At 37.6% G+C, this 17,883-nt stretch overlaps 3 protein-coding genes across 3 annotated transcripts; 1 reads left to right on the plus strand and 2 right to left on the minus strand.

The window, feature by feature from the left end:
• Positions 1 to 340: 340 nt before the first annotated feature.
• Positions 341 to 4,497, minus strand: LOC120260137 (proline-rich receptor-like protein kinase PERK1). The gene is made up of 9 exons (XM_039267577.1): positions 3,954 to 4,497; positions 3,617 to 3,686; positions 2,853 to 3,532; positions 2,465 to 2,551; positions 2,267 to 2,337; positions 1,735 to 1,811; positions 1,320 to 1,461; positions 1,077 to 1,238; positions 341 to 880 (listed from the first exon to the last, which is right to left on the minus strand). Exons 1-9 carry the CDS (start codon positions 4,408 to 4,410, stop codon positions 584 to 586), a joined length of 2,043 nt encoding a protein of 680 aa, XP_039123511.1. The 5' UTR covers positions 4,411 to 4,497; the 3' UTR covers positions 341 to 583.
• A 3,008-nt stretch (positions 4,498 to 7,505) lies between these two features.
• On the plus strand, positions 7,506 to 11,726 carry LOC120261083 (ribulose bisphosphate carboxylase/oxygenase activase, chloroplastic). Its single transcript, XM_039268760.1, is given in 8 exon segments — positions 7,506 to 7,687; positions 8,538 to 8,648; positions 8,772 to 8,870; positions 9,036 to 9,146; positions 9,257 to 9,560; positions 10,267 to 10,406; positions 10,823 to 11,278; positions 11,280 to 11,726. Coding segments are annotated over 8 exon segments (1,440 nt in total). The 5' UTR covers positions 7,506 to 7,549; the 3' UTR covers positions 11,361 to 11,726.
• On the minus strand, positions 11,623 to 14,522 carry LOC120261082 (pentatricopeptide repeat-containing protein At3g16010). The gene is made up of 2 exons (XM_039268759.1): positions 14,305 to 14,522; positions 11,623 to 14,044 (listed from the first exon to the last, which is right to left on the minus strand). Exons 1-2 carry the CDS (start codon positions 14,387 to 14,389, stop codon positions 12,207 to 12,209), a joined length of 1,923 nt encoding a protein of 640 aa, XP_039124693.1. The 5' UTR covers positions 14,390 to 14,522; the 3' UTR covers positions 11,623 to 12,206.
• Positions 14,523 to 17,883: the final 3,361 nt, after the last annotated feature.

Below are 17,883 nucleotides of genomic sequence, written 5' to 3' on the forward strand. Positions count from 1 at the left end.
CTGCAAAGTGAACAGTATATCCTCAAAGGTTATGTTTTTCTCTTCTTCTCTTCAGTCAACCACAAATTGTAGAAGATTGGAGCCCTTATTTGGGGAAAAAAGAAAAATTCTTCAGTGATTTTGCATATATATCGATTAAAAACGTTTTTTTAAATTAGATTGACCATGTATTTGGGGTTTTCTCGTGTATGCCGCAATAAAATTATTTATTATGTAGATTCATTGAGTAAATAATACTGTTAATGTAAAATAATTATAAAAAATTCCAAATAGTTTGGAATTTGAATAGTGATAACAAACCATTAAAGACTGAAAAATCATCCAAAAGACAAGCTATAAATATTATCATTTCCAATTTGAAAAAAGAAAAATAAATTCAATCAGTTATACTCTCTGTTAGAAAAATACATACAATTTCTGCAGCAATAGCAAAGCCAGATACATGTCTGCAAATTTCCGGAAAAATATGGCCACAGTGGCTTTAATAATCATAAGTATGAAAAGAAAGAAAAAAGGAAAACTTTTACAATTAAACAAGACAAAAAAGTTTCACAATGCTGCAGCAGAAAAAAATATATATCAGTTAAATGAAATTCTTCGTGTTCTGCATCTCCGTCTCTCCGGTCTCCCGGCTTTCGTTGCTTGATACCAATGGCATGTGAGAATGTTCACTCGCCGGCACAGTATACTCACTACTGGCATAATCTTTACTGGTAAATGGCCCAAGTGCCATTTTTCTGAATTTCTCCAGGTCCTTATTGTATTGCATAGTATCATAATCTGAACTACCGCTGTAGGAACCATATATCCTACTGTGGCCAGGTCGAACACCTTCATTCAAATCTTCAAGGGACACATCTCCTTCCAATGCTCGAACCACCTACTCAGTTTCCCATTCAAAAATGAATTCAAGTTTGAACATCTTTGAAGTTGGTTTAGAACTTAGAAGACAATCAAAAAAATAGTACAAACTTCGAAATGAAATGACACTATTTAAATTCACAGCTGGAGAACTTATTTATTGCAACTTCATGAAGTGTATATATTGAGCAAATTTTATGAAGCGGAAAGAGTACCTGACTCATTCGAGGCCGACGCTTTGCAGAGTGACGAACACAAGCAGCAGCACAAGCGACCATCCGTGCCATCTCATTAGGATTATAGTTCTCCTCCAACCTTGGATCGACGAGAGGATCATAATTGCCTTCTTCTAAAGCATGTGTGAGCAAGGGCCTTGCCTACAGTAACAAGCAGTCAAATTTCTCACTGCAAAAGCTGTGAAGATATATGATCAAATTTGACCCAGGCAAGAGACTAACCCAATCAACCAAGCTATCATCGAAAGCATGGCTGTCAACAGGCCGTCTTCCTGTGATCAACTCCAGAAGCATGACCCCGAAGGAGAAGACATCTGATTTATCTGTTAGCTTGCCAGAAGCAGCATATTCCGGTGCCAAATACCTGGAGGAATTGACAGATTAGCATTACAGAAGACGAGTTTGTGTTACTTACAGGGAGTAAAGTAGTGTAAGGTTTAGAATTAGATGATACACCGATAACAAGACACTCACCCAAGATACAAGGTTATCCACCAAAAAAAATGTTCTTTCATTAAAAAACAAGAATAACAATACTATGAAACAGGAATACCATTTGAACAATCAGGATTTTTCAGTGGAAACATGTTTGTTTTAAAATTAGTACTGAGAAAAGGGAATGATATATTTTATTTACCCAAAAGTTCCCATGACTCTCGTTGAAACATGAGTGTTGTTATCAGATGCAAATTTTGCAAGTCCAAAATCTGCAACCTGCAAATAGCCACATATTTATTAAATGAAAATGTTGGCTGTGAATCAACAACAGACATAATACTAAGAAAGCATCAGTTTTTTGATAAATTTTTAGTTCGGTGAAAAATTTTTAGCTGCAAAAGCAGGCTAAAGTTACTGAAATCACTAAAAGGGTCCATAATAGTGAAGGATAGACTATTACTTCATGTAACCTTTAAATGGAAAACCAGCACTGAATGAAAGTAGAGAGAAAGCTCTTTTTTTTTTGGGTGTATTATCTTTGCTTTACTACATTGGATAGTGAAAATTTTAAATTTTAGCTACAAATCCATCAACAAAGATTATTATTTAGTCAACCTCGAGACTTTTTTTTTTATTTCTGGGGTCATCTATCTCTCTATCCAGTATGTATGTTACAGCATACAGGGCAAAAAATAATGATCAGAAAGAAAGGATCATTGAAATTTCCTCACCTTTGCCTCAAATTTGAAATCAAGAAGAATATTAGCCGCCTTAATATCACGATGAATAATCTTAGGATTGCCTATAGATAGAACGATGAAAAAAATCAAGAGCATGTTATGTTGCTCTCAACAGCTACAATTAGCGCACACACATATTGAAAATATCAACTGTTTAACAAGGAATATCAAAAGTAAACAGTTACTCACAATCCTCATGCAGATAAGCCAATCCTTTAGCAGATCCTAAAGCAATTTTTGATCTTGTAGACCAATCCATATTTGGTTGACCTTTCCCTGCAAAACTCAAACAATTTGGCAAATTTAAATGATGACGTGAATGCTAGAAACTACAAACAAACATCTAAGCGCTTCTTTATTTCATAGTTTCCTTTCTAGTACTGAATAAATCAGAGATGCTTCACAATCATGGTTGGTGAAGTTGGTAGTAGATGCCAAACACACTCTAACAAGAATTTAACTCAGTTTATACATTGCACAGTTGGTAATTGATGTCAAACACACACTAACAAGAATTTAACTCGATTTATTCATTGCACCCATGAATCAAAAATAGTCATAAATTTGAAAGTATTACCGTGCAAATGGAACTCCAATGTGTTGTTAGGAACAAACTCATAGACAAGTAGTCTCTGCCCTCCAGAAATGCAATATCCAACCAATGAAACCAAATGTCTGTGATGCACACGACTGATAATCTCAACCTCTGCCTGAAACTCACGTTCCCCCTGCCCGCTCCCAGATTTTAATTGCTTGACAGCAATCTCTTTACCGTTTGGAAGCACTCCTCTATGCACATAACCGAAACCACCCTGCCCGAGCAGATTAGCATCAGAGAATCCATCTGTTGCCCTTGCTAGCTCTTGATAAGTAAAGGTACTTCGCGAGAAACCAAGGGAAATTCCAGGAGATGGAGGAGGTAAAGAATTATCAGGACCTGAAGAGCTGGAACCTGTTCCTCCACTGCTGTTAAAGAAGGCAGGTGGTGGTGGTGGTGGTGGTGGTGGTCGAGGAGGTGGGGAGTGAGGTGGTGGAAATCGATGATGGGGAACAAATGGTCCCGGAGGAGCGGGAGGAGGAGGAGGCGGAGGTATTTTGATAACATGATCAGAAGGTGGAGGAGCATTCTGCTTCCAATTCTGAGCCTGTCCACCATACAATTCATCTGCAAGAACACTCAGATCAATAAAACAAAAAAGTCGAGTCACTTCATCTGTTGAATCCAGCAATGCCAACCAGATGTTATAGTAAAACTTGCTGGTGCATCAAATTAGCAGTATTGATCATGAAAATGAACAACAAAAACCGTCAGTTCTGATAAAAATTACACTAAACAAATACAAATCTTCAATAAGTCTATAATCATCAAAAGCATTCTGAGATGCAGATACAACCAGATTTTCCAAAGTGACTGAGAAAAGCCAAGCAATTTGTCCAAATATCATAGTTTGGGCTTCTTAATTTCGCTTCATATATAACTAATATAAGTCATAAAAGAAGAGACTTTCCCCAGTTAAAGCTAAAAAAATTCAAGCTCCATTCAACTTCGGTTCATCCAAAGGAGCTCTAACACTAAAAGACCATTTTCTTTTGAAACCCTAGTGCTATCAACCAGATCTCCGTTCCAGGTATAAAACTAGGGGAAATTGAAGAAACAAGCTGTAAAGGTAGTACCTTTACGATGTGGCAGAGGTGGAGGTGGTGGTGGCGGCGGACGCAGCCGGCGCTTCCTTCTCCGGCAATAACAGCAGCAAAGGGCCACATAGCACCAAGAAAATCACCACGGCGCCGACGGCCACACCAACCACGGTCCCAGTCGAGTTCGATGTTGAGCTCGAAGTACCCCCACCGGTGGTGTTCCCTGAAGGCACGGTGGGAGTCACCGGCACTGACCCACCGGACGAAGTCGCCGGAGGCGGTGGAGGAGAAGAGCCAGAGGGTGTAGACGTCGTCGGAGGCGGCGGAGGAGAAGAGCCAGAAGGTGTGGACGTGGTCGGAGGCGGCGGAGGAGAAGACACAGGAGTCGTAGGAGGCACTGCCGTTGGCGTCGAAGGTGGCGGTGGTGAGGGAGTGGATGGCGTCACCGGTGGTGAAGTTGGCCCCGGAGACGACGTCGGCGGCGACGTAGTAGACATCTTTGTTCACAAGTAAACGCAAAAGTTGCCAACTTTCTGGAAATCAATATATTCCCACTCTCTCTCTCTCTCTCTCTCTCTCTCTCAAGCAGAGATATTTTGACCTCGTTCTCATTGTAGAGATAGAGAGAGAACGAGAAGAGAGTGTGGGACCCAGTGGTGTTGGTGGTGGTGCTGCTGGTGGATTTGAAAAGCAGTAAAATTTCTTTGATTAACGTTGAATTTTTCTCCGCAAATCACTGATAAATAAGAAATCACAAGCAAAAACAAAGATTTCAGAATCAAAGTTGGTGTTTTTGATTGAAATGCATTTGCTTCATGACATTGTTATTATGAACTCATGATCAAACCAACAAAGATAAGGAAAAAAATTCACCATTTTTTAAGAATGTTAAAATCATAAGCTTTCTTTTTTCGCAACTCTGATGCACCACCAACTGTAAAAATTAGTTTTTTAATGGAAAAAACTATCCTTTTCATAGAATCACAGATCATATATAATTAGGAAACAAGTGTTCATCTTTGAAGGTTTGTGAAATCAGTATTAGCTTTGAAGGCAAGATGCAGTCACATGCAAGAGATATAATTAATTGTTTTGTTAATTTATATATTATAAATGTAAAAAAAAATATAGATAAATATGAGTAAAGGTGGGCACTTTGCATATAAAAAGAAGAAGTGAGATCCATATAAAGCATTATTGTTGGCTAACCTCCTCCTCCTGATGCTTTATTTCACTTTCTCTTGTCCTTTTCGTTGTTTTTTTTAAAAAAAGATCGATAAATCACTTCAATTAAACAAAAAGGAGAGTCATGATACAAATGAAGCACAAGTTTCTTAAAAAAAACATAACAGAACATCACAAAAAATGAGTATAAAACCCAACAGAAGAAAACACTAAAACGACAACCACAAAATGAGGATCAACATGGGATCCTCAATATCCCACCAGAAACAGACTAACTCGTGAGATATACTTGATCTGCTCCTGGAGGTGGATCGCCTCCAGTCTCCATTCCACTGATCCCAAGGGCCTCCGAACTATGTCGAATTAATGCAATAAGATCCTCCATCGTCGCATGCGCATCTTCGGGAACTGAAGAGAGCCAAGACAATATCACACGGTCAATTTTCAAAATGAAATCGTGCGTAGGCAAACAATTAGCATTAAAAATACAATCATTTATAGTAAACTAAATATTCAACATAATTGCTTTGGCAACTAATTCCCCAACATCTCTAATATGTTCGCTCACATCGAAGTTCTCCAACCCCCCAAATCTCCTCAGGGTGACCCAGGAGAATCTGGTAGACGCAGAAGATTTGGGATATTTACCAAAAACTATTAAGTGAAGATTGGCTTCAAACTTTACCTTTTGTAGACGAGTATATTTTATTTTATTTTATTTTATTTTATTTTTGACAAAGGATGAGTAAATTTCCATTCAAAATTTAATTCCTAATTACCTTGATGATATTAAATTATTAATGGGAGATATGAATTGGAATCTTTATCACTTCAGAACAAATGATTACATTGTCATCCTCTAGCAAGTAGTAGTTGGTGGACAGTTTAGCTACTTAATGTTTAAAGCCAATTGCTGTCAATACAGTACTACTCTGTTTTGTCTCTGTCTCACTGGACCCCTCTCCAATTGGATATGATTTCATTTTTCCAGAAAGCTCTACTTCTATTTATATTCCCACATGTATTTATATTTTTAAAATAATAATTATTTTTTCTAATTTTATCCATATATAGCTATATGTGTTTCAGGTGATTGTTTATTATGTTTCTTGTTGCAGAGTGGGAGACTTTACAGCATGATCTTGGCTATACATTCTTTTCTTGCCAACAAACATCTTGACTTCGCCAATGTTATTGGCATTGTCCATGTGAAACAGCAAAGACAGCCATGATCCAACACTGTCCATTGCAGGAGATTTCAATTTTTAATATTAAAAATATATTATTAAAATTACATTTTTTTATTTAATTTCAATAAAAAAAAGTTAAATTAAATGTTAAAAGTAATTTTAGAAAAAAAATAAATGCTTCTTAATGTTAGAAAAAGACAAATAAAAAATAACATAAATTTGTAACATATAAAAAAAAAGTGAGTATTAGAAGAAATTATGCTTTACACTATTTGCTTTGAAGTCTATAAAATGATATCAAATTATGGTTAGAAGTTTTGCCTTAGGTTTGTTGAAATTAATAACCCCCTCCCTTAAATTAAGAGAAATCAGTATGCACAAATTTAGAATTAATACCCCAATATATGTGTGCCCTATTTGATTTGATTTGCCATTCTTTTCAAAACAAACCCATGCACAACCATACTAATATTTTTGGATTTATAATTTACTCCATCTTTAAATATTTTGATATTTATAATAATATTTTTTTTTTATATAATTTACACTATAAAAAATATTTATTATTTTTGAAAAAAAAACAATTGCATATAATTAACAATGCAAACAAACTTTAAAAAAATCATTCTTACACATATATATATAATAAATTCCCCTTCCATAGGCATTTATACAAGTCGTTTGCACATGCACCCCTACAATTTCTCATAACTAATGTAGCATTGTAGCTTACGTATTGGGCTTTTCAATCTTATTGGGCCCATTCAAAGCCGGTTTACGCCAACGACGTCAGATTGGACCTGGGCCACCGACGCGTTCATTCAATCAATCATATGGTTCACAGCTCCTCCCTATCTGGCATCACATGTCAATAAAATATTAATATTATTACCTTTTTCTCCATCCCACCGCCTCTACTTCCCCATCAACGGCCAGAATCCCCTCGTGATCAACACAACCAAAAGCAAACCTTCAGATCCAACGGTCATAAATAGCCGGTGTCATCCTCTACCCCAATCCTACGGCCATGACCTCCTCAACTCCTTTTCAACGGACCAGATTCTTCGCGCCTTCTTTCCAAGAAAATTCCAATATATATATATATATAAATTTCGGCATTCATATAATAATAATAATAATAATATATTAATAAACAGTTACTAAATTCGTGTGTGGGTCCCACGCAACACGAGGCTTCTTTTTCTCTCTCGCTCTCGACTTCTTTGCTTCTTCGTGGTGGTCTTCTCGCCAGAAACGAAGGATGCCGGGGGCTCAAGAGCAGCGGCGGAGGCCGATGAAGCCGGCGACGATCCATGACTGCGCGCTCTACAATGATCTTCTTGGTCTCCGGAGCAAGCTCGAGGAGAACCCCTCTCTCCTCAACGCGCGCAGCGGCTATGTAAGCCATTTTTATGTTCTCTTTCTCGCCTTGGTTCTTGAGCTTGCTGTTGCCTTTGATTTTGTTGAAATTTAGTCCTTTGTTGAGGTTGTTCTGTGGAGGTTTGATCATTGAGGCATTCAGTAGCATTTGAATGGTTTTGTTGAATTGTGGGACTTTTGGTTTTGGTCTTCTAGTTGTTTTTCTATGTATCTCATTCGTTTCTTGTTTCTGGTGTTGATTGCTATGTGTTTTTGTGCTGTTTTTGTTTTCTGTTCAATTGTTTTTGTGGAGATTTATTCGTATGTATTTTTTTTTTCGAGTTCTCATTGTCCTTTTAATTTCGTTGTTTCTGTTCTTTTCTTCTGGATCTCTTACCACATTTGGGAATTTCTCTGTATTGCTTCACTTTTTTTTCCCCAATATATTGCTCGAAAATTTGGATTTTTAAGTTTTTTAGGTCTTGTTTGCTGTAGGATTTTTTTCGCGAGTTTGTCTGAACTCCCTTTTTTTCCTATGGATTTGTTTTGAATTTGCGAATATACTTCTCTGCAAAATTTTTTGGCTCATGGTTATTTTTTATCTGAGATGAGAATTATTCACCATTTTCACTTTATGCTATCCATTTTCCCCCTGAATTTAGTGTTTTGACATGTACGCAGCATTATATTTTCTTTGGGTTTCTTTATTAAAATTTCTTTGATTTCTTCATGATAAGATTGGATTACTTGCATAATTAGAAGCTATGTGGGTTTTCAATCCTTGTTGTTACGGGATGGCTTCATTTTTTACCTTAGACCTACTTTCCAATGTGGGTGGGACTGCATGGCTTTGTGGTGTGTTGATCAGTTTTTTACTTTCATGAGTGCAGATGATGCAGACACCTCTTCATGTAGCAGCTGGGCATAATAATTATGGAATTGTCAAGTTTTTGCTTGAGTGGAAGGGTGCTGAAAAAATTGAGTTGGAGGCAACAAATACGGTAATCCATAGAAGAAATCTTAAATGGATTTTGACGTTTTTTTGGAATATTGATGATTTGATTTGTTTTGAATGTAGTAAGTTTTCGGAAAAAAAAAAATTGACTTGAGTTTAAACTGTTTAGTTTGATGAAACACCTCTACACATGGCGGCAAAAAATGGCTGCAATGAATCAGCAAAAATACTTATTGAGCATGGTGCATTTCTGGAGGCCAAAGCCAAGGTAAGATATTTTCTCGCTCTTTTTCTATTTCCTACATCTTAGAATTCAATCAAGATCTGTAGTCTTCTCTTGACCTGGCTACGTATAATTGGAACTTTGACAGCCCACTTTTATGTTTGGAACTTTGAGATACATTTCACTAATTGGAATTTGTATGTGCTGCAGAATGGGATGACTCCATTGCATTTGGCTGCATGGTATGCACATCAAACAGATAGTTGCGATACTGTGAGCACTTTGCTAGAGCACAATGCCAATTGCAGTGCCACTGATGATGTATGCTTTGCTTAGCATCTGCAAGCATTTTTAATTGTTAATTGGCATTCATTATGAAAAACTGAAGCAGAAATAAAGATGTTACTTATTTTGTCATTCCTGCACCATAGGACCAGTTGACCCCTCTAGATCATATCAAGAAAGGCCATAGAAACGATAAGCTGCTGGCACTTATACAGTATCACATTGACAAGCAAAAAAAGAGGAAAGCCATGGAGACCTGCAGCAAGGTGAAAGAGAAAATGGATGAATTTGAAGCAGCCATATCAGATATTGTGGGGTTGCAGGAACTCAAAATGCAGTTGCGTCGATGGGCCAGGGGAATGTTGTTTGATGAAAAACGGAGGACTCTGGGTTTGAGCATTTCTGCAAGAAGGCCTCCACACATGGCGTTCATGGGTAACCCTGGCACAGGTATTTATTATGTTCATGGACATTGTTATATGATGGTTTAATTATTCTAAAATTAGTTATATTTGTTCCTTGCAATTAGGTGGTGTAAACAATACTTGAACTTTACATCTATGTGACATCTGATTAAATCATGAGAGTCCATTATGTTGCACTAAAGGCGAAAGTATTGGATGGTTAATAAAGCATATAACAAAATGTTCTGGCATTGGTGAATTGAGAGAATTATCTAAAATAATCTTGTTTCACATGGGTATTCTTTTCTTCATATTAGAGGGTAGAAAGAAACTTGAGCCAAGCGGTTACGTTTTTCAGTAAATGCTTCTATGATATTGGTATTTGTTGAAAAACAATTTGGTCCCATCTAGTTAGATATCCATTCAGTTTTATGGTTGTCCTTTTCTCGAATTCTAATTTTATAATCTCGAATTTGGCTGAAAGCTTATGTCTTGTAGGAGAAGGAAGCTTATGCACTGAAAGGCCTCAGATTCGTTATTTCTCAAATGCATCTTGCTTTTTTGTGTGACTAGTGGATAGTCTTGACAAAACTTACCAAGTTGCCATTAAATAGGTTTATTGTTTCTGTCATGTGACCGTGAATTTATTTGCCTAGGAGAATTATTCTTGCTTCATTTGAATTTATAAATCATCCACCATTCCTTGCCATGTTTAGTCTGCCAAAATTATGAATTTCTTGTCTTCTGTGCAGGGAAGACAATGGTTGCCCGAGCATTGGGCAAACTTCTCCATATGGTTGGCATTTTACCCAGTGATAAGGTAACAGAAGTGCAACGAACTGACCTGGTTGGAGAGTTTGTAGGACATACCGGACCAAAGACGAGGAAAAAGGTATCTCTATTTGTTTTCTGAAGGCATCAACTCTCTATTGCATCACATCACATAAGAATGAAGCAACTAGCCTATATTTTTCAATCCTGCAAGATGCCCTTCATTTTGAAAATTTTACCTGTGTTCCATTTTGTCAATTCATAAATAGTACGGTAGCTTTGTTAGTCTACTGATGAGTCTTCTTGATAACAATTTTTCCCCCACTTTTGTAAAACTGCTTTTGCGTATAAACTGTATCCAAGTCATATTCAAACTTTGGTATATTCAGTAGGTATACGCCAAATCATTTTGTGGGGTTCTCTATCTTGCTGAAAGCAATTCTTCAAATGCTTATATAGTACAATGAAGATTAACAAGTTCTGATTGAGTCATCATACATTTTATGCCTTGATCTTACACTGTGCCGTCGTTTACAGATTATGGAAGCAGATGGAGGAATTCTTTTTGTAGATGAAGCCTATAGGTTGATACCAATGCAGAAATCAGATGACAAGGACTATGGACTAGAGGCATTAGAAGAGATAATGTCAGTAATGGACAGTGGAAGGATAGTCGTTATTTTTGCTGGATATCGTGAGCCAATGAAACGGGTGATCGAATCCAATGAAGGATTCTGTAGAAGGGTAACAAAGTTCTTCTACTTTGATGACTTCACTACAACTGAACTCGCTCAGATCTTACACATAAAGATGACCGATGTTGATGAGAAAAGTACACTTTATGGGTTCAAGTTACACCCATCTTGTACACTTGAGGCTGTTGCTGAACTGATCAACAGGGAGACCACAGAGGAACTTCGAAAGCAGATGAATGGGGGTTTGATTGAACCTTTGCTCATGAATGCTCGAGAGAACTTGGACCTCAGGCTTGATTTTCGACTGCACAGATGCTGACGAACTAATTACTATTACCATGGAGGACCTGAAAACCGGGCTTCGGTTGCTCTTGCAGTGAGGAGTTGTGTTACTTAGCATAGCCAGGGTGGTTGTATGCAGTTGGTGATCCAGTTCTGATAGCCTTCTAGTCATATGGAAAAAGTTGGAAGCTGATACTCCCAATATTGATTGATTCTTTACACCAAAAGTAATAAAAATTATTTGCATCGAGCAACATAAATAGGAAAATTTAGTATTTTTTTTTTTCTGTTAACCTGTTCTGTAGCTTTAGTCAAAGAAGAAAATTTATTAGAATTGATTATGCTCTCTATCCTCTTTTCTTTTTTTTTTTTTACCTGTTGTTATGGAACTTTCATATGGATGTACATGTCCATGCCAATACTTATTTTTTGCACAATAAAACACTTGGCGAGAATTTGATGTCTTTGATGTATCACAAGGTAATGACAACTTGAAAAACTGAAAGTGATGTTTAGCACAAGTCTTGAGTGCTTTAATCTTAAATAACCCAATATGAATCAACTGATTTTACTGTGTCTCTCTTCATGAAAGAGATGAAATATATCTCCTGCTGTTGTTGCTCATTCTAGATCAGTTCCTTCAGTTTTGCTGCAGTGAGACAACAGCCTGGTTTTTCTAGACGAACTCTGCATGGTTAGAACAGCCCAGATCAGTTATGGGCAAACAGCAGTTCCAGTTCCGGAAATGGTAGCGGTTCATCACATAACAGAACTTTAAAATGAATGTCCATCAGGTTCGATACATTAAGCCCTTTTGCACCGAGTATAGATGATGTGAATTTCCCCATTTTCTTTCTTGAAGGTGTTCCATGAAGTATGAAAGAAATCAAACATTCAACCGCCAACCGGGTCTCAGGCTCAGCAACAGTTGTTGTCTTATTCTCCTATTGAACCAATTCTGCAGGTTCCTCGTCGATCTTTCCAATGGCCTCAAGTATTGATGAATATGTGATGAGATCATATTTGAATCCCTTTGAACTCATCTCCTTCATTAGCTTTGCCGCATCTTCAAACATACCAGCACGGCTAAAAGCACCAAGTATCGTGTTGTATGATACAGCATCTGGTTTAACCAGAGACTCTTTCATGTTCGATAACATCTCCATTGCCCGACTTGGACCTCTGACCTTTGCCAATCCATTTAAAATGATATTGTGAGAGTTTATATCAGGAACACAGCCCTGCTCCTGCATTGTCCAAAACAAGGAATAAGCTTCATCCATCATGCCAACCCTTACCATACCAGACATCAGAGCATTGTATGCATATACATCAGGAACACAGCCAAGTTTCTTCATTTCATCGAAAAGATTTATAGCATCATTGAGCCGACCGCATTTTCCAAAATGCTTGATCATCACGGCATAAACTCTAGAAGTAGAAGAACCACAGTTTTCTTTCAATTCCTGAAATAACTCACTGGCAGCTTCATACCGTTTTGATTTTCCAAGAGCATCAATGATACTGCAATAAGCCGCTGGGCAGGGAGGGAAACCATTTTCATCCATCTCCTCAAGTAGCATCAATGCCTTCTCCAATCTATTACTCTTGCAATATCCATCAATGACAATTGAATAAGTAAAAGCACTGGGAGTGACTTGCCTCCTCATTTTCTCAAACAAAGCAGCAGCATCAGATGCATGTGATTTAGATTCAAAAAGTGATTTGATAACTGTATTATAGGTAACTACACTTGGTGTGCATTGAAGAGACTCCATCTCCTCAAATAGCTTAATAGCATCCTCCAAGCGCCCGGCTTTGCTGAAAATGTTAATTAGATTATTCATGAGCACAGTGTCTGGTTTACAACCCTCTCGTCGCATTTCAAGATAAAAGCCATAAGCTTCCTCTACTCTCCCTGCTTTACCAAGCCCCTTTATCAACTCAGTGTAAGTAAACACATTTGGCGTACAACATTTGCACCTCATTTCATGAAACAAAGACAACGCCTTGTCGATCTTCCCGGATTTAAAGAACAATCCAATCAAAGTAGTATAGATCTTGGCAGTTGGTTGTAGCCTGTTCTCTTTCATCTCCTCAAACAGTCTAACAGCAGACTCTTCTCTACCCAATTTACTGAAAGCCTGGACAAGTGCATTGTATGTCACAGTATCCGGAAGACAATAACCTTCATTGCACATCTCATGGTAAAGTTCATGAACCTTCTCATAGTGACCTTCTTGCATCAACATAATGATCATACTATTATAAGTATGCGATGTAGGCTGGCATTTCTTAGTTTTCACCTGATAAAAGATCGAACACGCCTTGTTTACCATCTTTGCCTTGCCAAGAATCTTAACAATCTCTGATAAGTCTGTCGGCGTGACAATACAAGTGCTTCGCACCATCTCTTGCATCACCTTCCACATTTCCCCGACAAGGCCGGCATCATCAAGACAACGTATCAAGGCCATATACGTCGTCGAATCATGCTCAAAATTCTTTCTTTTTCCAGCCCATTTGAAGAATTGTATCTTCACAGGCATTTCAACAGATGACTTGAGGACCTCCCGAACCAATCGGCGGTCCACCCTCAACATGAGCACTTCCAATGCTTTCTCTGCATCAGGACCCCATTTGAATATCTTCAGTATTCTTAGAAACCTCTCATCCAGTGCACGGGCTGAGGGATCACTCTTCGGCGTCCGAGAAGACATTGGAGGGAGGACAGAGCTTTCTCTGGTGTTAGGGAGCTTGAACATCTTAACTATCTCATCTTCTACATAATAGCACAATAGTTAAACCATCAGAGACTAGTTCAAAGACTAAGAGAAGCGCTATGATCCATGACCTAGCTTAGCAAAACTAGCACCCAAAAGAAAAAAAAAAAGCAACTTTTTCATTGATTCTGCACTAGTAACAGCCGATCTTGATAGAAAATACTAGGGATTGAAAAATTGATAGGAAATAAATCAATTTGGGAATGAAAATGATGAAAATTCATGGTGTTTCTTAAGGGAATTTTGGAATGCATGTTACCTGTTTGCTTTAATCTCCGAGAGAGATGAGGAGAGGACGATATGGAGCGCTTGATAACAAGGAAGCGAGCGAAGCTGGAGGACATGATCGTGTAGTCTAGTTGAACAGATGGAAATTCTCCAAAGTCTCTCAGATGTCTCCAAGCGCCATTGACATGGTGGGCTAAGAGCTCTTCAATGAAATTGCAGGGATGATCATGGATGCCAAGCGAAAGCTGTTCTTCTCTGACGTTTTACTTTTACCACCCTGAACTAATTCGAAATTGAGTTTATCCCGCTATTTTATTCACTACAACCCATAACTTCCTTTAAAATCCAAACAAGCCCTTATATATATATATATATATCTCTTTATTCAATATGCACCATTAAAATATATTATTATATATTAAAAGATTAAAAAAAAAAAACTGTGCGTATATACTATTAAAATTTCTAATAGTTCTTAAGATCAATATGTTTCATGTATATGTTTTTTTTAATTAAATTAATTTTATTCATTATATCAAAATTATAAATTTTTTAATAATTTTTAATAGTGATTAAATTGATATTTTTACAAATATACTACAAAAATATTTCAGCTGGTTTTATTCATTACATCTATACAAATATTAAAATTACCAAAGGTCATTTCATAAATTTTGAATAAAAATATAATTTTGTTATTACAAAAAAAATATTTATATACTTTATACTATATTTTAATAGTGTGCATGGGGTTAAAAAGTAAACGTGCAACCAACCAAAAAAAAACACACACACAAGAGTGAGTTTTATTGATCATTTGGAAAAACTCACTGCCAATGGTTTTTGGGGAAAGAGCTCAGATAGAGCTAATTTTTATTAGAACCAAAAAGAGGATTACAAAGAGTTTAATACAACCAAAAGATGGATGAAGAAGAAAGCTAGAGTAACAAACCAGAGAAAATGAACAAAGATTACAAAAACTAAAACATAAACTAGAATGTAAAGCCAAAATCAGAGAATAACTTCATTAACCATCGGGGCAAATCCCGGCCGGACAGGAAGAGGTTAAGGTTGCAATTGATGGAGCCGACGCCAAGAAGAGCGAGTCGGGTCCATTCCAACGACTAGGAATGGCCACCAAAGAGGGATTACCAGCAGCTTGGAGAAGATGAGAAGTATCCAAGATCGCAGGGAGCAGAGACGCCAAGAAACGGGATTGTCAGCCATCGATAAGATCGGAGAAATGTCGGGGTTGCGAGTGGAGAATACGACGAATGTTCATCCGACGATCAATGGAAACACTGGACGAAAGAATCCCCAAAGCCATGATCCCGACTACACTCGCAAGACTCAGTAGAAACAAGCCACACGCAAAAATAGACAACATTAGAATGGTTGGAGACAAAGAAACCCAGCTTTACTGTCTTAGAAATGTCGCTCCGGTGTGAGCATAAAACAGTGAATAGGCCATCTGCGAGTGGAGAAATTATTCGCAGTAAGACGCCCGACCCGTAAGACCGTAGTTTTGTCGAGAGAGTCTTTTAACATGGGCAACAAAGACGAAGAGCAATATTAGAGAAGTTTGGAGCAATGTTATGAAAGATAGCATCACATCTAGCCTTCCAAATGAACCACACATAGGCGATGATAATGGATATTGTATGCATAGAGTAATTACACTCAAGAATCCAATAACCAGCAGTAAATAGAATCAAGAAAGGATACATTGATATTAAGAATACGATTAATGGAACTCCAAAGAAATATGGGCATAGCAGAGTCCTTGAATAAGTGATCAATAGATTCGATTGGATATTGCGAGAAAAACACATAATGTTCGGGGCCAAGATTAATGCTACCGAGAAAATCAAGAGTAGAAACTCGCCATGAAGCAACGACCAAATGAAATGCTTAACTCTGGGGCAACCATAATCTTCCACATCTTAATCCAACCATCCCAAACAGAGTTAGGGATCGTAACAATGATTGAGATGATTATAAATAGTCAAGAAATCTTTAAATTAGAAGACTGAGGATGCCAAACCCAAAAATTGCAGCTATCCATGTCAAAAGTGCAGGAATTGATAATCATGGAGCTTAATAAATCACCAAACAAAAATAAAAGCAGGTCATGATTCCAGAGACCATCAGCATAAAGATCCGAGAGACAAACCTCATGGAACTCAGCAAAAACATTGAAGTAAGTTGGTTTGAATGCTAAAGGAATTTCAAATAACCAAGGGTCCATTAAGAAAGAAGTTTTTAAAGGATTGACAGTTTTGATCCAAAGATTAGGTTTTAAAATACCCGCAACACGGCAAATACCACGAAAGATCCAGGAACAATTAGAAGGTATAGGGTTGGTCCAGAAATTAATGTATCCATACTTGAGTCTAGCAATATCAACCCAGAAAATGTGATCAGAATTAAGATATTTAAAAACATTTTTTGCCATCAGGGAATACTTTGCATAAAGGAGGTTCCGAAGCCCTAAACCCCCTCGATTTTTCTATCACCACGACCTCAATTGATCGAGATGGATGCCCTTTCCATTGCCGCCTTTTAAACCAAAAAAAGTCCCTGACAATACGGGTGATATCATTTAGAACAGAGTCAGGAACAGGGTAAGCTGAAAGGTAAAAAGTTGGAATAGAAAGAAGAGAAGAATTGATAAGAGTAGCTTTGGCTGCCAAAGAGAGCTTGTAGGTTTTCCATCTAGCACACAGAAATCTAATCTTATCAATCATAGGCTTGAAGGAAAGAACACTAATTGGTTTAGGAGAAATGAGGATGCCCAAATAAGTCAGAGGGAAGGAAGCGTGATTGAAGCCCAAAAATATGACAAATGTCTGCTGGCAACTCTACTATTAAACCAAGAAGGAAGAAAGATTTGAGATTTGGCTTGATTGGATCTCCCGACCCGCTAAGCGTGAATAAATGGTCAAACAGAGATTGATATTTCGTGCCACGTATCCGGTGGCACGAGTAATCAAAATGATATCATCGGCAAACATTAGATGATTGAAGTTTGATTGAAGATTGTGATTAAAACCTGGAATCATGCCCATCATCATGGCACGATTCAAAATAGCAGAAAGGTTATGAGCAACAAGAATGAATAAGTACGAGGATAAAGGATCACCCTGACGAATACCTCTAGAGGAGGAGAACCAGGGGGAAGGAACACCATTAACCAGTGATAGAGAAAGAGGAAGATGAAAGACCTGCCCGGACCCGGAAACCCAAGTGTCGTGAAGTTCATTCTAGTCAAGGTGGCAAGAATTGCACTCCAAATCGAGGGTATCATAAGCTTTCTCAATGTCTAATTTAATCATCATCCTAGGGGGGCATATACGATCATATTCGAGAGAGTGAGCCACCTCCTGCACAGTTATAACATTATCAAAGGCACCCCTATCGGAAATAAACCCCGCTTGCTCTCTACCTACTAATGTAGGGAGAACAGGCTTGAGTCTATTCGAGAGAATCTTTGAAATGATTTTTATAATGTATATTGCAAAAGAGAAATAGGACGGAAATCCGAGACCAACCGGGGATTAGGCTTTTTAGGGATCAAAGTAATAAAAGTTTTACCCCAAGAAGTGGGAAG

Source organism: Dioscorea cayenensis, chromosome 5 (genome assembly GCF_009730915.1).
Source record: "Dioscorea cayenensis subsp. rotundata cultivar TDr96_F1 chromosome 5, TDr96_F1_v2_PseudoChromosome.rev07_lg8_w22 25.fasta, whole genome shotgun sequence".
NCBI lineage: Eukaryota > Viridiplantae > Streptophyta > Magnoliopsida > Dioscoreales > Dioscoreaceae > Dioscorea > Dioscorea cayenensis.